This window comes from Thunnus maccoyii, chromosome 3 (assembly GCF_910596095.1).
Source record: "Thunnus maccoyii chromosome 3, fThuMac1.1, whole genome shotgun sequence".
Classification (NCBI taxonomy): Eukaryota; Metazoa; Chordata; class Actinopteri; order Scombriformes; family Scombridae; genus Thunnus; species Thunnus maccoyii.
Window position 1 is genome coordinate 15,615,304 of NC_056535.1, and position 26,191 is coordinate 15,641,494.

The 26,191-nt window shown below is 39.4% G+C and overlaps 1 protein-coding gene across 7 annotated transcripts in view; it reads right to left on the bottom strand.

The window, feature by feature from the left end:
- Positions 1-3,280: 3,280 nt before the first annotated feature.
- Positions 3,281-26,191, bottom strand: part of scn8ab (sodium channel, voltage gated, type VIII, alpha subunit b) — a 55,748-nt gene continuing 32,837 nt past the window's right edge. For all 7 annotated transcript variants that reach the window (XM_042403021.1, XM_042403006.1, XM_042403031.1 and 4 more), the window contains 16 exons: positions 25,135-25,267; positions 24,352-24,590; positions 23,039-23,212; positions 22,385-22,741; positions 22,119-22,292; positions 21,689-21,982; positions 19,988-20,105; positions 19,650-19,804; positions 18,706-18,879; positions 14,011-14,133; positions 11,250-11,534; positions 11,101-11,154; positions 10,873-11,010; positions 10,558-10,662; positions 10,172-10,442; positions 3,281-8,881 (listed from right to left, as the gene is read on the bottom strand). In XM_042403021.1, coding sequence (XP_042258955.1) covers positions 7,716-8,881; positions 10,172-10,442; positions 10,558-10,662; positions 10,873-11,010; positions 11,101-11,154; positions 11,250-11,534; positions 14,011-14,133; positions 18,706-18,879; positions 19,650-19,804; positions 19,988-20,105; positions 21,689-21,982; positions 22,119-22,292; positions 22,385-22,741; positions 23,039-23,212; positions 24,352-24,590; positions 25,135-25,267 — 3,960 coding nt within the window. In that variant the 3' untranslated portion in view covers positions 3,281-7,715. The remainder of the gene's footprint in view (positions 8,882-10,171; positions 10,443-10,557; positions 10,663-10,872; positions 11,011-11,100; positions 11,155-11,249; positions 11,535-14,010; positions 14,134-18,705; positions 18,880-19,649; positions 19,805-19,987; positions 20,106-21,688; positions 21,983-22,118; positions 22,293-22,384; positions 22,742-23,038; positions 23,213-24,351; positions 24,591-25,134; positions 25,268-26,191) is intronic.

Genomic DNA, 26,191 nt, shown 5'->3' on the forward strand with positions numbered 1-26,191 from the left:
GTTTCCACATCACACTTGTGTAAATGGAATATTGGACCATGATTGGCTTCCAAACTCGTTGTGATGTCACAAATCAGGGTTGTAGGCCCTTAAAATCAGATTTTCAGTGAGCACAGAGAAACTTTGTACTTTCAGCAGATGAATGTGAAAACATTCAACAAGAAGAAAAACATTTTTGAGAGGAGGGGGACTTTAATATTATGAGGTATCCATGTCGGTGAAGCACAATACAAAACAGTATCTCAAAGGGACACAGGAGTAGAGAACCATTAGTTGAAATAACATTTTTCAGTGTACATACCTTAAATTAATTAAGTCCAACAGAAATGAAAATGCATTCTCTGTAAATCGCACACCCTGTGTTCTCCTTTGAGAAAAAAATCACAAACCAAAGGGAAGCATTTACAGTGTATATTTTTTGGTTTCATGAAAGGCCCCCTATCTTTTCATTGATTCATAAGACTACCGTCAGTTCTCCCTAGATGGAGAACATGTTTTCATACTGCTATGGTGGTTGCTATGGACGCTTCTATCGCTTAAACCACCTAGCTTATATGTTTGAATCATTGTCTTTGCATTGTGTAGTTATCTAAGCTATTATGCTTGTGTTACGCTATTTTATGTAACTGTTTGATGATGTTCTTTCAATAAAAAAACATAGATTTTTTTAATGATATCTTGAACAACATCAACACAAATACAAGAAAGTATCCTTAATAACTCAATAATACAATAGGCAAATGTTAAGGCCATCAGTTTTAATTATTTCTCCTTCGATTCTGAGAAATAAAGTGATATCTGAAATAAACAAACATCTAGATCTAGTGCAGTGTAATTAGAAATAAATGTAAATACTGAATTGAAAATACACTGAGGACTTTAGGTTTTGGTTCAGACGTTCAGATATTAAATATCTAATTGTTAAATAGTTGAAAATTAATTTTAGCCATGTTGTACCCATATTTGACAGCGCCCTCAGTGGTTGACTATACTCACATGATAGCTGAGGTCAAACGCTCTCGCAGACAGAAACTTGACGTCATGTGATGTGGACGCAGGCCAGTAAAAAAGATTAGGCCAAAAAAACCAAAAACAATTTTAGAGCCGTTATTGTGAAACTAATACGTTTTGCATTGTGGAGTAACGTCGCTATTGCATATTATGATGTGAGACTGGGTTGAATATCACTATGTGTACTCTTCAATACTGCTGCTAACAACACACTGTCTGTCCCTGGCTTGTAAACTATCAGGGAAGTTTGTTTACTTTTTCCTCTTGCTCCCCTGCTGAAGCTCAGTCTACCATTTCTGATATTTTCCAAAATACCTTTTTTCCTTCTTTTTAATGATATAAACTACACTAGATAATAATAACACCTTTTTTTAAACAACTGATATTAATTTTGACTGCAAAAAGGGATAGTTAATGTGATTTCAGTTAAATCTCCAAATGCTCACCCTTAAAAAAACATTGGATGTCAAGGGGCCACCACGGCTGACTGTGATTGGCCACATTTACTGTTCATTTCTGTCTGACAAGTTGCTGGTTTGCTGAGACCACAGGATTAACTGACTGAGGGCTAAAGTCCATATGTGATAACACAACCACATCAGTGGGTAACTCACACTACCTCATGTCAACAAATATGAACTATCCCTTTAACCCCATGAATTGGCACAGTTGTCTTGAGTCATTCACCTCAGGTCCCACTAGAGGGAGGTAGATAGCTGTAAGACTGCCCATCTGAGGCACTTCTCCAGAATCTGTTGGAGAGGTTAATAAACACAGTACTTAACATCTGTGATTTGTATAGACATTCTTAGCGGACAGGAATGAAAAAGAAAAACAACCTAAGAGAGGTAGTGGGGCATTTTTAGTATGTGGGTCAGTCTACCTGCTGTAGATACAGTATATTTGATCTATGCCTCCTCTGTCTTTCCACCCCTTCTTCTGTATGCTGAAACATACGTGACACAGAAATAGAAAAAACACTACCTCACTCAGATATTTGAGCAGTTTTGCAGTATTACATGTCATTGATACCTTAGAGACATCCAATCTCTTCCTCGCTGTCTGCCTTACACGCATACACTTCCTTTTCCCTCAGTCTCCCTCTCCCCTTCACACAAACCTGCTCCCACCCCGAACAGCCCGACAGATCACACCAGTGTCCTACTTAATCCACGTCCCACCTCTGCAACGAAGTCCTGCAATTCAGATGGATGCAAGGAGAAACAAAATGTTACAGGGCCACACAGAAATCAAGAATCCCTACCAATGTTGTCCTTTAAATGATTAAAAAAACATGTTTCTTTAACATTCAAGAATTACATTTTTAACACACCAATTATTAACAGTTGCATGTATCAATATTTTATCATCATAATAGTAAAATACTATCATTTGTTATTCAGTAAGCCAGTGTGAGTATACTGTAAAATACAGCATCAAACTGCACAAAATAAGTGATGCAGTCCAAAGACATGCAGCACTGCAGGTAGGAGGTGAAGGAGAAATCCATAGCAACAGACAGGCTTTTTACTGTGTGTGCCTGTGTTCATTGTTCTCTTTTACTTTTCATCTTCTTGCTGTAGCTCGCTCTTCCTCTGCTTGCTTTGGGTAAGGAGGTGCTATACAGTGCACTGTACAGTCTGAGCCTATTGGGAACATGCTGCTGACTCAGCCCAGGCCACTGCATTCATCTATCTGCACTGCAGTGCTGTCTGTGCTTACACCCCCCCTTCCCTCACTCAGTGCGCCACCTTACACACACACACACACACAAAGGAGGAGGGAGGAAGGAAGGAAAGAAACACACACATGCATGCACACACACCTGCTTTTAAAGTCATCTCAGGGCTGTTGCACCATGACACACCCAAGCACATCAACTCACATAATAATCTTATTCAAGTATTATTAAAACATGAACAAAAACAATGTAATTTAGGAATTTCATAAGTATATTATGTTGTTATTCCAAAACCTAAATAGTGCAGTTTTTCTGTGGATTTTAAACATTTTCTCAGCCATGTTTCTGCAACTTGTGCAAGCAATTTCAGTGAAAAATGCACACACAATCCCATAGAGTGTCCAAAGTGTACCATATCACTTTAAAACGTTGAACAATTAAAATTCTCACAGTTGTCACAGTAAATGAGGTGTTTAAACAGCATCTGAACCCTCCATTGTCAGACATGGTGGAGCATAATCTGCATGATAATGTGAGAGTCACTCGTGTTTCACCCAAAAACGACACCAGCCAGAGGTGTAACTGGAAGGCTGCTTTATTGTTTGGAAATAGATTCGTGCTCAAATAAAAACATTCTTTCACTTGATTCTCATTTAATTGTCCCATGTGGTTGTGCAACACACGTCCTCTCTCTGACTGTATTAGTGGCAAGAGATAATGACAGTCAAAAGGTTGTTTTTTTTTTGTTTTGTTTTGTTTTTTTTTTCAGTTAGCCTATTTTCAGCAAAGAAAAGAAAATTATCTCAGTCATGCTACAAAAGAATGGCCTCATATACCGATTGGTAAACCAACATTTGGAAATGAACAGAAGTGTAAAACAGAAGGCAAGCTGTTCTCTTACTAGCCCGAGAGCCAGTAAACAGAACACACAGAGAGAGCACTTGTACTACATGACTCTACAAGATGTTAGTCCAGACAGTCTAATCTAGGTGGTGAGTTTTCAGTTTACAAGTTAATTTTGAACTCAGTACATCATTTCTATCGTGCTCCGTTTTGATTCACTCCCATGGGTTTTGAGATCCTCATTGCTGATTTTATTGACAGACTAAATAGGAAGCTAAAAAGGCACGTGCCGTTAAGAGATATTGCACCATAAACAAACACACAGACAGCTAAGACAACTAACCCTTAAATCATTAGATACGGTATATCATATTGAAAGTGACAGCAAAATTAAAAGATCAACTCCAAACTGCAGCAGTGTGTTAAGGGGGGAAACATGAAAGAGGGTTAGAGCTGAAACAAGCAAAAATTTGTCACACAAAGTGAGCTGTGGCTCATACTGGGGCACACTGGTTAACCAGCAGTTGCCTGCAAAAGGCTATGAGTGTGTTTGTGTGTGAGTGTGTAAGTGTGTGCAAGTGCAGGTGTGTGTGTGTGTCAGTGTATCTTTGTGTGCACAATATAGGAAACGAGGGGCAAGACATCTTCACACATGTACAAAAGGGTATGCTGGTAGTGCAATCCTCTCACCAAGGCAGGCTCCACAATTCTCAGCAAGCAGCCAGTACAACACCATGCATTGTACGCTGGTACCCAGTATGCAGAAGTCCTGGGCAGGCCAGAGTTTTGGTTATTCTCTGAACATACCACACAAAGAAAGAAGCATGATCAGTTTACACTCTGTGGTTCTGGTTTCACCTCAATGCAAGGAGTGGACAGGAGAGTTGAGTTACAGACATTGTTCTAATGTATATATACTATATATATATGTGTGGTAGAATATATATATAATATATATGTAATATAGCTCCGTATATGTATGTATTGATTTATACAGTTTTTAAATACAATTTCTGCTTTTTAATATAGATTCTTTTAGCTTACTCCCCTCTTTTTTTATGAAAAGTGACTCAAAAAATCTACTCCATCTAACAAATGTGTCACAGCCTAACAAGTGTGACAAGGGGTGTCAGCTGGAAGCCATTCTATTTATGGTTATTAATATTTAGTGTTAGATTAATAGCTGTAGTTTTTTAAGTAATCCTGTATTTACAAAAAACTACACATGCCGTTAAAATAAAATAATATATTACATTATTTATAGTTTCTTAAAAAGTCCATTCTTAGCTTTTTGCAGTTTGTGCCGTATAGAACATAGCCTGAACTGTGTTTTTTTTTTTTTTTCTTTTTTTCTTTTTTTCCGAATGGATGTATGTGTGTCTATTTTTTCAGGTTTCTTTCTGTAATACATATCTGTATATCCAGGGTGACCTTGGAGAAAATGGACGGCAGTAGCTTTTATGCTTATCATTCAGAGTTTTATTTGGTTCAAGTTAACACCCACACTGATTTTGGAGATCTCATGCAGCAACTGGACCATAGAACTCGAGAACGGATGAGGGAGTTATTCATAAACAGGAAGTGACATCACTGCACAACAGGAAGTGCAAAAGCTCTAGTGTGGTGCTTAGGCTCACAGTACCATAAGAATGCATCCAGTGCTCTGTTGATTATTTGGTATTTGTTATGCAGGAGAGCAATATGGAGAAAAATGGCGAATGAGAGGCTCAGAGCACGTGTCGTTGTTAAATACTGAAATCTGGGGGCCTGTCCACTGAGCATGCCACTTCTGCTTCTTAAAGAATCTAATGTGCTGCTCAAACCAACATATCCCAATTCACTCTCATGACATCTCCTCACAGTGTTTCCTGTATCTGTGACTGCTATCGGGGTGAATATTATTATTTTGTTTCGTGAAATTAATTGAGACCAGACTACAGTCCATAATGACTTAACCACAAATGTAATCCACTATCAATAAAAATGCCGCCATTAAAAGCAAGCGAAATGTTGCTATTTCACTGAGATGCTTCTAGCCCTATAATTCTAAGCATCATGAGCAGGAAGCTCTAAACTGGCCCCTGACCGGGCGGCTGCCGGGTTAAAGCAGCCGGCCGAGATCATTGTCCATCAACATGGCATTAAAACAGAAAAGAGTAAAACATGATTTCATAAATACTCCCATCACATTCACTTGCATTTTGTTGCAGAGCTCATAATAGTACATCTATAATATCTCCTGAGAAAAAGGGATGAATTTTTCAAGCATTGCATACATTTCTAGGGTCTCTCTGTCGAGTAATGACAGCGAAAAAACAGAATGGGCAGGGCATACTTCACCCAATCCCACTCCATGGACAAAGGGCAACAAGGGATAACAAGGCAGATCTCTTTGGCTTCTCCACACACAATGTTCTCATCATCCATTCATCATTTTCTGTTTCTCGTTAAAATAGGATACCACTTACACCCGACAATTATATCCCAGCACAAGACCATCTCCCTCGACATCAGCTTAGATGTGGCTTATAAAATAAGACTCATCGCTAGCTAAAACATGAAATTTACATCAGTGAAGAAAACAAACAAAAAAGAAAATAATACACACATAAATAAGCTGGATGTCATCAAATGATGTAAACTGAACCAATAAAATTCTTCTCAGCTCTTTCAGAAAGGTCTAACCACTCTTAGAGAAACATCAGAAATAGAAAGGAGTTTGCCATACCTGTGAAATCCCCACCAACCACTTAGAACCGACAGTAGGACTCCCAAAATGCCCGCTCACACAAAACTAAAGGCAGATGGTATGGAACATTACATAGGTGCATATAAATTATATATAGAAGCTTTTTAGATTCAAAGTATTCCCTTGAAAGTCCAAATTAACAAACATTTCAGTCCCATGATACACACAGACATCCGTTTTTCGCATCTTACACACTCAAAATCTCCAGAGCAGCAAATAAACGTTTGGTTTTCACCCGTGGTCCACTGTGGTGGTATTATTTACCAACATATTGCATTCTTCTTTCTATAGAGGCAACAATTCAAACATAGTCATCTGAAATGTGTTGAGTAATGACATAAAAAATTCGGATCCATTTTAGATTATCAACCCCCTTATCACTTATCTTTGTTGAACAAATTACTCTGCACTTTCAAATTTTGTCAATGTCTCGATCTCACAGTCGAGCCACCGCTGTGGTCTGAGTATTAGTGTCTTGTGGACTATGATAATTCATGCAAGATTTCTGATCAAAACATGCCATCATGCAAGTCATTTCTATGCATTGAACAAGCACAATTATTTATGTATTTGTTTGGAAATCTTTCTGAGTAAATGTAAGCCCTTGGCCCGAGTTGACCCCATAATAAACAGACCCTTAACCAATTGGTGTGAAAGCCCATGTAAAAAAAGCGTTTTGATGTGGGTATAACAAAGATAAAATGAGTACAAGAGTTAGGTGACATGGGCAAAATGTTGAATACTGTTCTTTTTTTTCTTTTTTTTTTTATCTGTTTGCATTTTTGCTGCTCAAATTAACAATTTCTAGCTTAAACAAAAGATACTTCCAACACTCTGTCATTTGTGTCTTTCACTCATCAGTCATCCTTTCTGTTTGCTCATATCGAGTGAGAGTGTCATTTTGCACCTCTATACACAGCAGCCACTCATTGGCTGCTTTCAGAGGACAAATCCTTCAGCATTGAGCAGCATCCTTGTTTTTTCCTTCACAACGTTGTCTTTGCATAGGAACCCAGGCGCTGGATTCCTTTAGTGTTTTTTCATTCTACCTCTTGGTGTAGAGTTACTTGTCTTTTCTGTAGACCAGTGGTAAATGAGCAATCTGCCCTTCAGCAGACACAGACATTTCCTTGTCTGTTTTTCATTCCCTTTTGTTAAGATCAGTAGTCTAGATACAACAATGTCACACAGTATGCTGATTATGTTTGGTTTGACTGAAGTTCAAGAGTCTTCAAGCTGTAACAGACCAAGCTGCTTCCCTCTGCATCAATATAAGAATGAAGTCTGTAAACAAAATTATTGAATATTATTTTTTTCTGACTTGCAAATGAAATAATCTGTACATCTGTGTGAGTGAGTTTCCTCTCGCTTTGCTTGAAGTTACATTATTATAATTTTTATTGTTATTACCGTGAATATTATTCCAACACTCTAACATTTAGATTCCCTGATGTCTTTTTGGTTTCTTCCTTTCTCTTTCCTCCCTCCTTTGCCCTCATTGTTGTCATCCTGTTTCTCCTTGTCAGGTTTGGTTACACTGTCATAAGAGGGCAGGGAGGCAGTTGAGGGAGTGCCCTCCTTCTTTTCCTGTTCCTGATTGTTCCCGCCATTCTCCACTTTGTTATTGGCTGGTTTGCGCTTACAGACGAAACCCCGCCTAGCCAGGTAGGCGCGGTAGGCCCTCTGAATGATTCTGGCTGACACATCCTCCTGCTTGCGCCTCAGAGTGGTGGTGATTGGCTCATAAGAGACCTTAGAGGGATTGGCTGCCACAAAACGCTCCTCCATTTGTTGCCTCAACATGTCCAACTCGCCACTGTCGCCCAGCACACGCTTGGTGAAGGCAAACAGGATGTCCAGGCAGTGGATGCGGTCACCACTCACCATAGGCATGTCCATGGCGATCAGTTCAATGGTGTTTGGCTTGGGGACTCTGAGTGGGTGTTCAAGTGCATCAGCAAAGTCAGAAAGCTTGGCATAGGTGATGAACTGGGAGGCATCAGGGTCAAACTTCTCCCAAATCTCATAAAAGGTCTCAAAGTCATCCTCACTGAGTGGGTCGGCACTCTCCTCTGTGGCCACACTGAAGTTCTCCAGGATGATGGCGATGTACATGTTGACCACAATTAGGAAAGAAATGATGATGTACATAACAAAGAAGAAGATGCCCACAGAAGGGTTGCCACAGTCTCCTGTGGCGGGGGTGCCAGCATTCTCCAATAAGGGGTCACAGTCTGGAGGGTAGTTAAGAATTGGCAGCAACAGGCCGTCCCAGCCAGCTGACGTGGTGATCATAAACAGGATGATCATGCTGTTGCCAAAGGTCTCAAAGTTGTACATGTCGTCAATTCCAGCCCCGTGTTTCACATAGCCAAAGTTGGACATGCCAAAGATAGAGAAAATGAACATAACCAGGAAAAGTAGTAGGCCAATGTTGAACAAGGCAGGAAGTGACATCATCAGGGCAAACAGCAGAGTTCTGATTCCTTTGGCCCCCTTGATGAGACGCAAGATTCTGCCGATACGAGCCAGACGAATCACCCTGAAGAGTGTTGGTGACACAAAGTACTTCTCAATCAGGTCAGCCAGAAACATTCCTGCAGTTAAAAGGGAGCAAAAAGAGACAAAACATGTTTGATTAAGATATAGGGAACATTATAACTGAAACACTGTTTACTGATTAGCTTACTTAAAGTTACAGTATGTAAGTTTTTTTCTTATTTTTTTAGTTGAATTATGCTCCAAAGCATCTGTAGGGGGTTGTCAACGGCCTCTGTGACTTAGGCTCATTGAACAGCCTGGCAGCAGAGATATTCCCTTCTCAAGTTTTTAAGTGAGCCTCGACTTTCTAACCAATCAGAGAAGGCCGAAGTCAGGGGTGGGAGCTCACGGCTTTTAATCAATATATAAAACTCACTGCTAGCCAAGTACTCCCTAATACCAAGACTCCAAGCTAGCATTAGCTGCTGGGAGATGTTATGACTAACTCACAGGCCAGCAAGCTCCTAATACCTGCATTAGTCGAATCAAAGAGCTCTGTTACTTCCAGACCCCAGGGAGAAATCAAGTAGAGTGGGTTGCTTTCAACTCTCATGCTACAGTACTTGTATATTGTATCTTTAATACACATTACAGTATGATGTTTACAAGTAAGAGCAGCACATTCATATTTTTGCGCAAATTTAGGAAGAAATCAGGTGAACCAAAGAACACACTGTCAACTATTTTTGTAGGGAATGTTTTAGTTTTCTATATATAGAAGTTGCAATCATAAGTGTTCAGAGAGAAGTCTGTAGATTATCCAGAGTAATGGAGTAAACAAGTCAAAAATATAAATGAATACATCTACAAATAACACTGTCTGATTACTAATTATAATGGAGTGTTAAATATATAAAGCTTTTTACTTTTCCCTTAACCTCCAATCTGTTGGTATCTGTCACAACCTCATTTTATTTTTCAACACTGTAGATTTTCTATGTTTGGGGTTTTAGTACACAGTTTGTTTTCTTATTATCAGTTTGACTTTAACCTTTTACAGCCTTTTGTCTGTTTCAGCTCCATAGATGTTGAGTTTTTCCAATGTAATTGTTTAAAGCTGTGAGCACCACAAATGCACTTCCATTCACCTCTATTCTATAGGGGCAACAGCAGAAATTGAGAGACAGATCTCCTAAAAGCAAAACACAATTGCATGGCTTCATACCACTCAAAAAAAGTGACAAAATGTTTGTTTTTTTTAATTTGGGTGAACTGACCCTTTAAACCACCTCTGTTTGCTCTGCCCTTAAGCCCATTTACAGTATATAAGCACTATCTGAGCTATTTCCAATCAAACTGCTTCCCACTTCTTTTCCCATGCATAAATACCACTTTTGAATACTTGCCCACAATTGAAAGGATGACCACAACTACATCAAAGATGTTCCAGCCGTTGGTGAAATAGTAGTGACGCAGCGCAAAGAGCTTCAGTAAAAACTCGCCAGTGAAGATCACAATGAAGATGAAGTTGACCCAGTAAAGCACTTCCTCTGTCTCCTTTGATTGATCATCTGTCTCCACCATCATGGTGACCATGTTGAGGCAGATCATGATCATGATGGAGATGTCGAACACCTGCTGCGTCACAAAGTCAAACACCATGCCCTGGATGTAGTTCTGAGGAGAAAGGAGAGAATGGAAGAAGGGATATTTAGAGTTATTTTATTCATTTAATGAAATCTGCCATTACAAACCTGCTTAGTGGTGAAGATGAGGCGTTCAAAACATTTACCTGTGGCCTGGGTATTGGTTTCTGTGGTTTCTTTGATCCTAGTTTCTTCATGGCATTGTAGTATTTCTTCTGTTCTTCTGTCATGAAAATATCCTGACCTCCAAAGTAATGGGATAAAAACACTTTGGTTATAATCTGCGGGCATTTAGATGATCTAACCAGTGGTTTAACATAAGGGTTAATTTTACTGCGTTTTGATTGATGCAAAAACCAACAAAGCTTCTGAAATTTGTTTACAGTGTTCAGGTTCTAGGCTAAAATCCTCTGTAAAAAAGTTTATTTTCAGAAGGTGAAAGTGAGGAAAATAAATCTTATCTTTTTCTTTTGTTGGTTGAAGTTATCGATGATGACACCGATGAAGAGGTTTAGGGTGAAGAACGACCCGAAGATAATAAAGATGACAAAGTAGATGTACATGTACAAGTTGTCCTCATAGAGGGGCTGGTCCTCCACCTGTAAAGTGGTAAAAGTGAAAACACCTATAAAAAAAACTCTACTGCACATTGACCTGGAAGTCAGAGTTTGGTACTGCAATGAGCCTACCTTTCTAGAATCTATTGCTGCATACATAATGTCCATCCAGCCTTTAAATGTTGCCTGTAAGTGGGCAGACACAGTGTGTAAGAGAACAGGTTAAACACTTTCCATCAGAAGAGAGAAACAAATGAGAAGTGACAGCAACGGCTTCTCACCACTTGCAGGAGCGCCAGGTATCCTGCACCCACATTGTCAAAATTGATCTTGACGTTTTTCCATCTGACTTCACTGAAGTTTGCACTAATGAGTGCAAGGCACTCTGTTTTGTTGTTGACCTCATCTGGGTGGAAGAGGTCCTCAGCCGTGTCATTGTAACAGTAGTAATACTTTCCAGCAAACAGGTTGACACCCATGATGCTGAAGATAAGCCAGAAGATGAGACACACCAGCAGCACGTTCATGATGGAGGGAATTGCACCCACCAAGGCGTTCACCACAACCTGAAGAAAACAGCAAGGAAACAGAGCCACTGTAACTGAGCCATCACACACCAGCTGCATGGAGATGTTTACATATAAGAACATCAACACACACATACTCTATATGGAAATGCACATTCTCTCTCTCCATTAGAGGTTCTAGCTGTGTTATCTGATTTCTTGGCACAAGATGAAGCCCAATACAATAAAATACTAGAGGGTGTAACAATACAGTCAGCTCATGTTTCGCCATGATACATAATACAGAGTTCATGGTTTGATACACTCGTGATATTTTTAACAAAGCTGATATGAAAACAAACTGTGACTCGAATTCCTTTTTTATTCCTACCAGGCATTACGATTCCTAAAGATTTTTTTTTATCAGTTTTGGTGTAAAATATGAATAAGGTCTCCTAAATGAAAAAAAATGAGGCAGCTTTTTGACGAGCAGATCTTTACACAAAATTAACCTGAAGAATAAAAATGTCTTGGTGGAGGTAACATTTTCGACCTCAGTTAGGCACAAATCCCAATTTAAACATCTTCACATTAGATTTCTAGAGTATGCCAGGGACATTTTTAAGGCTATATGCTTGTAAACATTTTCATGCAGCAGGTGACAGTTCGGCTGTGACAGTTCAGTGTTAATGAATTCATTTAGTTGCGCCCTCTGGCACTCAGTTTTAACTGATTACATCGCAAACCATTTTCAGCTCCACACATGCATGTTATTACATTTTTGTAATGCAATGTATTTTGCCACGATATATTGTTACACCCCTACAAAATGCAATTATTCTTTACCTAGATGCCCAGATATTGTACGTAGGATTGTATGGTTGTATGAATCATACACAACATATACACTCAACGAGCATTTTATTAGGAACACTTGTGCAATCTAATGCAATCCAATACAACAGCTCTGGCATAAATTCTACTTTTAACGAAGCTTATACATTTTATTAGTTTTTGTTGACATCGTCAGAAAGGTGATGATTCTACTTTTTGTTTATTTTTGAGGTCGTAATGGGTGATAGTGGTGTACTGGAGTGCAGTATATTAAAATGTGTTCCTAATATTTTGTCCACCCCATTATTATACATGAGGGGGGCAAAATATGTGTCTAGCAATATAAGTGTATAACTGCTACAGAGTTACACTATACGGTCATTGCCAAATGGGCATATGAGTGTGACTTATATAAACTATCCTGCACCAAAGCAGTGTGGGCATGTTGGAGGAGATAAAGCTTTTAGCTTAAGGAGGAGACTATATGAATGTGCATTTCCATACAGAGGTGCCATGGTAACAGAAAGCCAAATTATAAACCAAAACTATACAGGCAAACATCAAATCAAAAACTGTCTAAGTTTTCTTATCATTCCAGTGTTTTGCCAAATATTATCTTAAAGAGACAATGCATCCATATGATCCGCTAATATAATTACTGCAAAATGGTAATCACAAAAATCATGGTAATGAAATTCACTGAGGAGTGGTGAGCAAGGATGGCGGGGGAGGGGGGTATGCAACCAGAAGTTTGTTGATCTTCCAGTGTGACAATGCCAAAGCCAAACTGTGATAAGATCAGATAACAGGACATTTGAGGCAGAGCGACAGTCAGAAGATGCTGAGCCTAGACACTGACCAGATCTTTTCTTCTGCCCAGCAACAACCAGAGGCTGATCAAACCCATCACACATTAAATTAATGATCAGAAGAACCCAATTACCATTGTAGAAAGAAAATATGGTTTTCTTAGGCAAAGCTTGATACAGAGCCCTCCAGGGTTCACATGGTATCAAAATTATTCACAAGGAAACTGTACACACAGTTAAGGACAGATTAATCAAGTGCCTGCAGTCTGAAAAAATGTAAAATAAATATGCAGACACAGTTTAATTGACCATGTGCACAGATGTCCATATTAATTTGTCTTTTATATGACAACTGGGGGGCTCTGTAGCACTTTAAAAGGTATCTGTTTGCTTGCTCAGATTGCTTAACTTGAGCCCATATTAACCCTGTCCTGTGGTTCAGTTTGAACAGGTTTTGTGTAATGGTTCATACCAACCTCTAGTTGTTTTCTCAGCTGGTACTGAATACGTCAGAGCTGAGTTGTTATTATAATGTGTTGCATCATTCAGTTCAAAATCCCTATGGTCTAGTCTTTCATAATGCATCGGATAGATTATTAAGATGTTTTTTTTTAAAAATATTTTAAAGGATAAATCATTGCAAAATGCCTTAACATAGCACTAAATTTATAATATATGAAATGAAATATGATAAATCAAATCAGATGTACTGTGACCATCTGAGATGATCTGAATCCATGCAAAAAGCTTCTTATTGATAAAAGGGGTTACTTAAAAAAATTCCCCTTTAGAAACTTTTTTTCAATTTTCTATATTTCCATCTCTAGCATGCGTTGATGCTTTTATTTAATCAGCATGCAGAAGGACCAGCTGCCTGGTATCTTAGGTCTTACCCTCATCCCTTCAAAACGTGACAGGGCCCTGAGGGGTCTCAAGGCCCTTAGTGTCCTGAGTGATTTAATCGGGCCTAGATCGGAGTAGCCCAACGCATTAGCTATAAGGCTGACTATAGACACCTACACAGATAGGGACAGAGGGAGAGGGGAAAGACAGAGGCAAAGGAAGAGAGGACCCACATAGTTAGAGGGGATATAGAGAGAAAGGTGGACCCTACATATACTGTAAGGATGGCTGGTTATATACAGATATATATAAATACATATATAGTTTCTATATGTGTAAGTATATGTATCTATATAACATAGGGTTAAACAGGGGTTAACACAATATACAAAGGTCAATAAATTGTACATGACCCAAATTTTCATTTTTTTTTTCTTTTTTGTTATGTGTTTGTTTGCTTATGTTTGTGTTTGGTTTAGTTTGGCAAGCCAGTCTAGCGTGAAAACCAGCTTAACAGCACAGTGAGCACACCTGGAAAGAAACTTGTGGTTGACACAGTGAGAGGGAGAGAAGATAAAGAGTCAAACAAAGGGAAAAAATTAGAGGAGAGATGTATTCACAAACACTAAATCAATGTGACACAATAATATACACAGTACACAGTACAGAACAGTACAGTTTCCACACCAGAGAGCATCTTACTTAAAGAGGGGAGAGAAAACACAGAAGGTTGAGGACAACTTTCAAGGGTTAGAAGAGAGAGGATAACCTGTGAAAGTAGGAGTCCCAACACAGCACACAAACCTTACCCTGGACCCTCAAACACCGACCCTCAGTCCCTCTCGACAGCTGCACAATGTCTCTCTTAACTTAAAGAGAGGCAGAGTTATAGGCACCTGCTGTGAGAGAGAGGGCAGGTCAATATTAGGGTAGATATTTGCAGAATTTAAAGTCAGGAGAAGTTATCTTCACAACACATGAGCCCCTTTAGGATATATTGAGATTTCTGTATATTTTACTCTTGGAGAATCAGTAAGTGGTTTGACAAGCACTGGATCCCACCACATAATCTGGAGAACTTAACTCTTCTGTCCTCTATCATCAGCTATATCCACCTTCTGACTATTAATGGGGGCAGTAAGATAACTGTCTTAATTTCTGTTTCAGAAGAGAGAAGCCAAACCACACTGATAAAAAGTTCATTATTTTATATCATATGATTTCTCACTTCATTGAGTGGCATTTAGAGTGACTACTTGACTTTTTTGGGCCAATACAGATATGACAATATATTGGCCAATATTACTTTTTCATATACAGCAGGTGGACAAATGAACAGACACATCTTACAATATAATGAAATCCAATACAAGACCAAAAGACTAAAATCTAAGGAATTGCCATAGAGTTGGATAAATAGCTCTACACAACTCAACCTTGCTATTGCATTGAACTGCATTATATTTGTCATCTGTATGTTCTGTCCAAACCTTTTATGTATACATATATACACAGGTGTGCATATATTTAGTAAATAGCATCAAATTACTCTCAAGGATGTGGTTCATTATGCCAGGACAGGCCAATCAGCGGGTTAAACCACTACTGATGACACAGTGACAAACACACACACTTGCACATACATTTTGGCCCTGTTAGTGGCAGGCCCTAAGAATAGCATCGTCATTTAGTCGGTTCCTCTGTCCGTCGGACACCTAGATCCAGAACAAGATATCTTGACACCTTCTACTGGCAAAGACTGCCCTGAATTTTAGTACCAATTGGTATGCACAGTCCCCAGAGGATAAATCCTGATGATTTTTGTTAAAGCCCCTGACGTTTAGTGTAGCAGCACCATCTGGTGAAAATTCACCCTTGACAATTATAAAGTAACTATGGTCCATGAAAGTTATCTGGAAAACTAATGGCCAGATTGGCATGAAGGTTTGCACTGCATATTCATGGTCCCCTGAGGATTAATTCAGATGTTTTTGTTCCTCTGGTGCTTCTAGCAAGCCAATGTTGTCATTTGTTCTCAACAAATACAGAACTCTATTGGGTAGACTCTGTGATTTACTGGGCACATTCACACTCCCCAAAGGATAAACCATTTCCATTTTGGAGGTATCAGGCCACAATGTCAACAACTCATAAGAAATTTCACAGTCTAATTGCTGGATTTTCATGAAAGTTTTTGTACACATGCATGTTCTCAAGGGGACAAAACCTTTTTAATTTTAATGACCCCATGACTTTTTCTACAGTGCCTCGACAGGACAAACTTTATTTTTTAGCCTTACTGAGGCTCTAAAAATTGAAAAATCTTCAGTATGTTGTTCATTTAAATGTTTAAGCCACTATGGTCAAGTGCCTAAGACTCTTGACTAGTCCGACATATTGCAAGTGTGGGTATTGGGATAGACCCAAAGACAAGTTCAGAAAACCGACAGGAACAGAACAAACATTAGTGCATCTTTATTATGTGACATAACGTGGCATCGTCACATGATAAGGATGTTAATACTGAATCACGGACAGACTTGCAGCTAAGTCAAGGACAGTGGAAAATTAGCAGTCAAGGGATAATGGATGACTTGCCAACCAATACGTGACTCACAACATATAGCACATCATCAAATACATGTATGTGAAAAATATTGAAGAGGATTAGGACAACAAGAAATTCTCAGATTAATTTCAATATTCTGATCAAAAACAATTCTAGGAAGAAAGTCAGGGGCTGTGTTTGAAATTGTTCAGTAATCATTAAAACTGTATATGGGAAATTCTATGTAAAAAATCAGACATTTTTCTTGTCATTGACATTTGTCATGCACAGTGCATGAGAGTAAATAGTACTTGGTTAATGGTCATTGCCTATTCACTACTTTGTACTTTCTGCATGGTGGCATAATTTGAGTCCACTATATAGTTGGATACAATCATTTTCACTTGGGAATTTAGACAAACTACAATATAGCGGACTATGCTGCATACTCAATAGTCAATCATATCTGATGCTGCAAGATTTCCTTTTCTGAGATAAATCAATTAAATATTTTTTTTATGGCCCTATTCCTCTTCATTGTATGACATCATCATTTATGGACACCATAAGACGAGGACTCTAACTTCCAGGAAAAAGCAGTCAAAAGCAGTGAATATTTCTCATCTTGCACTAGTAGGTGTGAACATAAAATCCTGCCCTTGTGCCTATCAATTAGAACTGCCTCTCTCTTCTTAATTGATATCCTCTTAGGTTAGGTTAACAGCATCTTAATGCTGTTTTATGTATCACCTCAACCTCTTGTTTCAACAGGAAATACATCACATGAAGGGTACAGCCAGACACAACACAGTGATACTGCCAGACGCCACTGACACTCTCCACTTGTGGAGATCAATCATACTGTCAAATCAAATGCAGTTTAATACTTGTTACTGTAGTTGTTACAGTTTAGTTTAAAAAATGACACAAAACAGCACAGAAGCTAAGTCTGAAGTGAGTTTTATGTCACTAATGTATACTAAGCTGTATTTAACAAACGTCACACGTGATTGGTTACTGCACCATGATTCTTCACCCCTTCCAGGTCACAGGTCATTTATTAGACCTTAGTCCCCTTTATTTCCTGGCTACCTGTTATTCCATTGGGCTTTACACGTGCAATCACAAAAAAAAATGCGAGGCAGCAGCTCTGTCTAGCTTGCCATGTTCAATCTGGTTGTACCTTAAGGAAGCCTCACTTCATACCATGTAATGTATATTGTCAAATACAGACAGTGATGAATTCAGGTGAGAAACTTATCACGCACAATGACAGAAGAGGGCAAACCATTTGTGAGAAATAGTAATTGTCAAGTGGGAAAACACTGAATGACTCAGCAGCCCAGAGCTACAAAGAAGCTCTGAAACATGCCAGTATTTATAGATATTTACTGTATCAGGGCTGCTGTTGTGCTGCTGACAGGGGGCCCAAAGTTTCTAGTGGCTCCCTGATAATGTCCATGACACTGATTTAAGCACTAACAAAAAAAACATAGCCCTCTTATCAGTTTATTAGTATCACGTTATACATCCACTTTACTGTCTGAGCTTCTGTGAACCCTTGTGTTTCTACATCATGCTGAATCCATGGTGATGTTAAACCCCCCATTTTTAACAGTAACATATAAAGTTGCAGCATTTTACTGCCTGTGAATGTGTAATGAATACAGTCTGGCTCTCAAGCTGTGACCTAATATTATTTTGTTTTGCAAGATAGATTATTTTTAATGCCTAATCCAAGGTTAAATTCAACCATGTTTTTTTAGACACTGATCCATTTAGTCAACTTTCTCAATATGTGGATATAGACAAAAAAGCCATATACATTTCCCCAATAGATCATTTGCTCCAGAAATCCATCCTGATACTGTTAAAGTTATTAGGGTTTTTATTATATAACCTTTAGATTCATATATCTTCAGTAACATCTACAAGAGGAATACTGTCATCACTCAGAGTTTGGTGTGTCAAACTGAAACCTAATTGACAAAACTCTTTACTCAAAACTCATAAAAATGCTAATGTACAGTCTGTCTTAATGGTTAAGTTGACCAGTGAGGCAGTCTCTAAAACCCTTGTTATATTTCTTTGACGCTGCAATCTTAAAATATCATCATAAAACTTGAACCAAATGACTTGTACAAATTACATTTCTGCACTTAAAGTATACAAAAAATTAGTATGCAAATGTACTTACATCCACAATGAAGAAGTCTAACCAACACCAAGCATTAGTGAAGTACTTCACAAAGCCGTAGGCCACCCATTTCAGCAACATCTCCAGGATGAAGATATAGGTGAAAACCCGATCAGCATACTCCAGAATGATGCGGACTGTCTTCCTCTGCTCAATGTACACATCCTCAAAGGCCTAAAGAGCAGCAGAGAAGCATCAGACACACAATGGCTTAACTGATGTCACCGTTGATACATTACAAGCCACATCTTACAGCATGTTTGTTTAATGTTTGGTTGCAATAAAACCAATAAAAATAGTAAGCAATCTTTATCAACCAATATTATCATCTATACAAGGTGATTTGAATGTAACTGAAAAATGGGACACTTATAGATTGTTTTTATTGTTCTAAATCATCTTTAGCAGCTTATATGCTCTGTTTACCTTCAGAGAATGAGTTGTTTACATAGTAAGGGAACACTAGTCAATAAAGGAGATATTTCACCCGTCAAACTAGAATGATCATTCCCTCAGCTCTATTCTTCATCGCTTGTGTCCGTTCTTCAGCACATGAGTGTTTTGATTTGGCCACAGGCCTTCCCCCCTCCAGAAAGCTGCAAACCTAAGCTGGATTCTGCTGGTTGAAAGGTTGGTGCATTACAGCACTTTGCTGTCCATTAGCCACCACCATATCAAGACACAGTTGTAGTAGAAAAGCAGATGATCTTGCTTGCTCACATCCTTATAAGGAAATGGGATTAACTTTCTTTAACCGTGTAAATGCCATATCCTTGTTTTATTTATTCCACGTCTTCTCAGTTGTCTCTTACATTTCTTATAATGGTTTAAAGCATTTTGTGACTCTGGTTTGATAAGAGTTTCAAAATAATAATTACAAGTACTAATAGTAGCATTAGTGTCATGTTTATGATTGTGTTAAAAAGTTTTGTTTGTGCTCTTACCAGGGCTCCACTGCTGAGCAAGATCATAAAGATGATGAGGGTTTCAAACCAGTTGTGTTCTACAATCAGGTAACACGTCTTCCTCAGGAACCACCAGTGCTTCCCCCAGCCGTGCGTGATGGGAACATCACAGCATTTGTATTTGGCCACACATTCTGTATGACAAATAAAAACACAACTGCTGATATCCACCAAAGAGATGGATGCATAATACTACCAATGGGCACAATGAAATATGTCTCACAGTGCTATTAATATATTATATACAATCTTAATATTATTTACTGTCTGTTCATTGCAATTATGAACCACAAAGTCAAATTATGAACACCACCTACCATCTGTCCAGCAGGCATCTGGGTCAATGTACTCCTCCACTACCTCCACCACTGCCACCTCCTCCACATCAGGCTTGATGTCTATTGTGCTGCCCTCAGACGAACTAGTGTCATCCAGCTAGGACAAACAGAGGACCAAGGAGATCAATTCAACCTCTGAATTTCTCTCTGAATATTATGGGCTCAGCAGTAAGATGCTGAAAGCATATGGATACGGCACAGTGCCAGTACAGCCATTACATTAATGGTCTTTTGGGTTCATGTGCATGACATGATTTATTGCTAGAGGTATACATGTTGCAGTCATGTAGTGTAGCTAGTTCTACCTCTGCCACTGACTACCCTGCAGAGTTATTAACAGATATTCACAAGGTAGTAAATGAACTTGACCAGCGATTGATTGCACTTGAACTGTTTTCGGGGTGAAGGATTCCTTCATTTGTGATGAAAGAATTAAACAAAGGCTTTATGCTTGTACATGTTCAGTCAAACCAAAGAGTTTTATAAACAAAAATAAAATCAATTTGTATACAATTTATATATCATTTTTGGATGAATAGATGGATGAACTGAATAGGAATTGATCTGGATATGAAATTCATTGCTGTAGGATGTAGTAAAGACGAGTATAACATCTCACATTTGTAGACATTAAAACCAAAGCTGCTGCTTGGTGAAGTCCACCTGTACCAATAAATCATGTCACATCTTAACAATGAGTCAAGGTGAGACAGGGCAAACTAGTGAAACACCAGCATAACAGCGGCCTTATTGCAATAAAGTATACACACGCTTGTGCACATGCAGACAGAGACACTCAGCCAATTCAATTCACTAGAGAATGATCCTGCACTTAATAATCTTAAGTCGTCAGCAAAGGACTGCAACTGTGCTCTCTTCCCTCTCCCTCTCTTTTCTCTTCCTCAGCCAGAAGAATCCCTGCTTTTCTGATTGGCTGTGAGCAGCTCTGTCTGTGTCTGCTCCCCTGCAGTGTAGCCCATGGCTGGATGTGGTGCAGGGAAGATTTGTTGTGTGGGAGCCCAGTGGAATATGAACCTGGTGCAGGTACAGTAGTGACGCTGCTGCATTATCTCCTTTCTTCCTACTACAAACCAGGTCAAGGTGACCCATGCATCGCACTTCTCTACACGCTTAGGGTCTGGCGTACCCTTCTCCAACATTCATACTATACAGTAGACAGTATGTTTGTCTGTCTGTCGTCACAACTGCCTTTGTCAGCACTTAGGCTCAGTGTTGCAGCTCTCGTGTCTAAATGGATGTTCTGAAATGTCAGGTAAACTAAATGTCTTTAAAGTGGCAGCTCAGGCCAGTTCTGCTTAATGGATCAAACGATGCTGGTTGGGTGCACACAAACAAATACACACTTTACACATGTGCATTCTGTCTTATTACATCACCTACATGAGTACGTTAAGTCACCTATTTGGCAAACTTTACCATACTGTAGCACTAGTGTGGACCATGTTAAAATATTAATTTTATGCTGATTTAGCATAAATGTTTATCTCCAATAAACAGCATCCAGAATAATACCACCACCACAAAATCTCCCTCCATCAAGCAATAATTAATAATTTACCCATACAATCATCAATCTCTTAAGCAAGGACATCACTGCTGCCACGTCTCTGCTGACATCTTTCCTGCATGCTCACACTCTTACCAGTCCTTCCTACTCACATCTTTACTGTTCTCCACATCCGATTCACTGCTGAAGTCTTCCGTATTAAGGTTTTCAAAGTCTGACTCGCCAACAGCAATAGGGACGCAGACAGTGAGGTTGGGGTTGTGGATGAAGGACATGTAGTCCTCATCAATCATGTACTTTCCCACACTGCTCCCAATGCCGCTGGTGGTGCCATTGCCATTTTTAGCATAGTCCAGTTCACGGTTGATGTCCACTGTGTGGTTTGCAATACAGTTGAGCTTCTTCTCATACATTTCATCCAGAGGCTTCTGTTCATCCTCTTCAGACTGCATATCAGAGTGACAAAATAGTGTGAACAAAAAATGCTATTAGAGAACAAGAATGTGATCATAAACACTCAAAGTTCAACTTATTTAACAATCAAGAATTGCTCATGCATGTAGATTATTGATTATAAGGTACCTTCTTGAGCACTGTGGCTACAAAGACCCGCATGTTGGCCTTGAACCAGGCAACACCTCTCTTGATGCGGGCTACCGCAAGCTGGAGGTTGTTGGGCTCACCATCATCATCTGTGGCAGCGAGGTTGTCTGCACTGAACGAGCTCAGCAGCAAGGCCAGAAACAGGTTCAACACCTAAAAAATAAACATCACAAAAGCTGGAACCCTTGCACTCACAGTAAATGGATAAATAGCATCTACACTATGTAATCTTTGTCTTTTCTTACCACCAGGTTTCCGATGACCATGACCATCATGAAGACAGTGAGGCACATGGTCTGTCCTGCCACCTCCATACAGTCCCACATGGTCTCGATCCACTCCCCGCACAACACTCTGAACACAATCAGGAAGGAGTGGAAGAAGTCGTTCATGTGCCAGCGGGGCAGCTCACAGTCCTCTGCGATCCTACACACACAATCCTTGTAGCTTTTGCCAAACAGCTGCATGCCCACAACGGCAAAGATGAAGACGATGATAGCCAGCACGAGGGTCAGATTACCCAGGGCTCCCACTGAGTTACCGATGATCTTGATCAGCATGTTCAGGGTGGGCCATGATTTGGCCAGTTTGAACACTCTTAACTACATGGGAGACAGGAAACAGGATTATTCCACATATTATTTTAATTTAATTTAAAGGCCATGTGAAGCAAACATGTTGACTGCGGTTTGATCCGGCACAGGAACATCATATACACATTGAGAGGGATTATCAAATAAACATCACATTTCTAGGATTCAGTCTGCTCTGAAAATGTGACCTGTTAAAAGATCTTTTCAGCCTGACACTTTCATCTCTCATTAATGATACACATGGCCTGAACATGAGGGCTAGATGAGGTAAACAGATGTTGACAGTCTCTTTTCTCTTCCACTTACCAATCGGAATGACCTGAGCACCGACAGACCTTCCACATCAGCCAGCCCCAGCTCAACTAAACTCAGAGTCACAATGAAACCATCAAAGCAGTTCCAGCCTTCTTGGAAGTAGTAGTAAGGGTCCATGGCGATCAGTTTGGCAAACATCTCCCCAGCAAAGATGCCTGTGAAAACCTACAGACCCACACAGAATATCACATAAATGACATAATAAATACTTGAACTTATTATATTTTCCCACAAAAGCCAAATGTAACTAGAGGTCCCTTGAAATAGTAACATTACGTCTTTACTGTGATGTTTTTTTTGGCGAAAACAGGGTAAGGAGGAAGGTCGTGCACAGTGAATAATGAATCTTTGAAAGTATTTGTGATTGCTTTATTGGTTGGACTTACTTATTTATGCTTACTATTGTAACATGAAGTTACCCTTGAGGATACACCTCCTTCCAGGAAGTAACAGTAACAGATTTTCCCTGTTTCCCAGTAACAGAACCTTTCCCCGTTCTAGAGGCCTTAAGGGGAAATTGAGTGCTAAATGAAAAAAACTGGGTTTCTTATGTTTTGTCTGAAGTAGAGCTGAAGAGTGAGGACTCTCCTGACAGGGCAAGGTCATACAGCAATGGCACAGTATTCCAGCAGAACCTGTACAGAGCTGTAGTACTCTGAGACATTCCTGTACTCTCCACCCAGCTAATCATGTGCCCAATCAGTGCTGTAGAGAACAACCAATGATTCATACTGCACCATCTATCACACCACGCCAATTTCTCTGACTTCAGATCCTGTTTCACCCCTGTAAGCGTGCCAATCCCTCTGACCTCATTTCCTGTCTCAGTATTGACACTGTGCCAATACTGCTGCCCTCAGACAGCTGTGCCACAGTGATGTCTGACAGCAAGGGTACAGCACAGACAAATCAAAATGTCTGCTATACATTTGTACTCCGCCAAACCAGTCCTGGATAGATCAGTTGAGTAAAGTAAAGTTGAGGTAAATGGGATGCAGTGGAAGCTAAAGAAAGACCTGAGTCGGGGTGATGAGAGTTTGGGGAGCAGGCTCGCTGGCTACATTAAAATGGAACTAAATCTTTAATGAGACCCCATCAACCTCCTATATACAGTGTGTGTGTGTATACTTAAGTGCACATACCAAATGATGCATTGGTTTGAGGTTATATAGGTGGGGCAAACTGAACCTGCAATGCTTCTGTAACTCCTGAGAGGGATAATGAGGTTGATGCAAGCATAAAAAGTTACAAAGACAAATGGCAACAGTACAAGAACGGACAAAAGAAGAGCTGCAGTTTCTCACCAGGTTGCCAACAGCCAGGACTCCCTCAAACTCGTCAGTCATGGGGTAGTGCTCCATGGCCATGAAGAGGGTGTTGAGGACAATACAGATGGTGATGGCCAGGTCAACAAATGGGTCCATGACAATCAAATAGACTATGTGCTTGATCTTCAGCCAGAAGGGAAAGCACTCCCAGATGAGGAAGGTGTTGGCAAACTTGTACCAACAGGGAGGACATTTCCTCTGAGACTCCTCCAACTCTGCAGACAGAGATTAAGGAAGGGAATGAGAAAGGTTGAGAAAGCCAAAACAGGTAAGAGTGAAACAAAAAGTCACACAAGCAAAATATATTTTTTTTTACTATTTTTTTGTCTATACCACAAACTTCCTGGTGAGCAACAGTCAAATTTCTGGTGCAATCTGTACCTGGAAGTCCTGTCTGCATAAGGAAAACATCGATTTGAGGTCAGGTGAAAATCAAATGCAATTCCTACAACTTGCTAATTTTTGTGAGGCACAGGTTTTCTGCCCACAAGTTGCAGACAACAGCATTTTGTTGACATCAGACAGCTGATGCGGTCGAGCCTGCCTTCCCATTTATGCTATATCCATATCCAGATCTAAAGCAGACAGTTTGCGTACGTATAATAGGGACACATATTTAACTCCAGCTGTAAATTCAAGGCCAATTTGATGGTTTAATCTGAATAACAGAGATCTTATTTTGGCACAGTTGCTAAATTAGACCTTGAATGGCATAGGACAATTTTGAAAAGGAAAAAGGAAATGTGTCACAATCTGTACCTTCTATCAGTGTGTTGGTCACTACGCTCATCTGACTGTTGGCACGGTCCTTTCCTTTAAAGGAGGAGTTAAGCTGATCCACAGATACCATGAGAGAGCCAGAGTGCTTCTTCTTGATCTCCACATCTGTAGTCTGTACTCAGAGAAATACATGATGTCAGTAAGAGATAGTGCTCGCATGAATGCATACTCACAAACAAGCACACATTAAAACTAATGCTCTAAAGCTATCTGAACTATAAATTATGCCCTAGGCCTGCATAGAAAATGAAAAAACCTAATGTGATGAATGCAGCGCTTCACATCACATCATCAAATCTTTTTACAATGTACGGTTCCCCAAAAATACCTGACTTGTTCTATTTAAGCATTTCCTGCAACATATCACACAAAACATTTCAAATTCATACTGTAAATTCTCAAACAGAACCAAGTCTTTATTTAAAACTAACTATTATAAGAGACAGACCTTTAAATCTAATTTCCCCAGTTTTCTATTAAAGTTACTAGCTTTTATTTGAGAATTTATAGTACACTTTCTAAACCCTTCATCATGTACTGTACATAACATATCTACGACCTCAAGTATTAAACATTAAATTGCATGCAATTGCATGCATGTCAAGAACAGAAGGGAATTCAAGACATCATTTGCTGCTACACCATGCTACATTTGAAGAGAGGTCAAAAGATAAAAGCAGGTAGATTGGTTGAGAATAAAAGAGGGGTCTACCATGCTACCTAGAATGAGGAGGATTATAGAAAAAAAGTTTCAGATTTGTTTTTGCACCATCCAGTTGCTCAGGAGCAGAGGATAAATGAGGACAAGTGAGTGAGAGGAAAGGAAAGAGAGGGAGGCAGAAAGATACTGAAAGTGAAAGAAAGAGACAGAGAGAAATAGAGAGGAGATAAAAGCAGAGATAGAAAACTGTATGGGCCCGGACATGGAAAGCCCCTTAAAATAAAAGATGAAGAAGTAGTGACAGAGAGTTTTTTTTTCTTGTAAAATGTTTTGATAGTCTTGTTTTTTTATGAATGACAATGACTGTATAGGAGT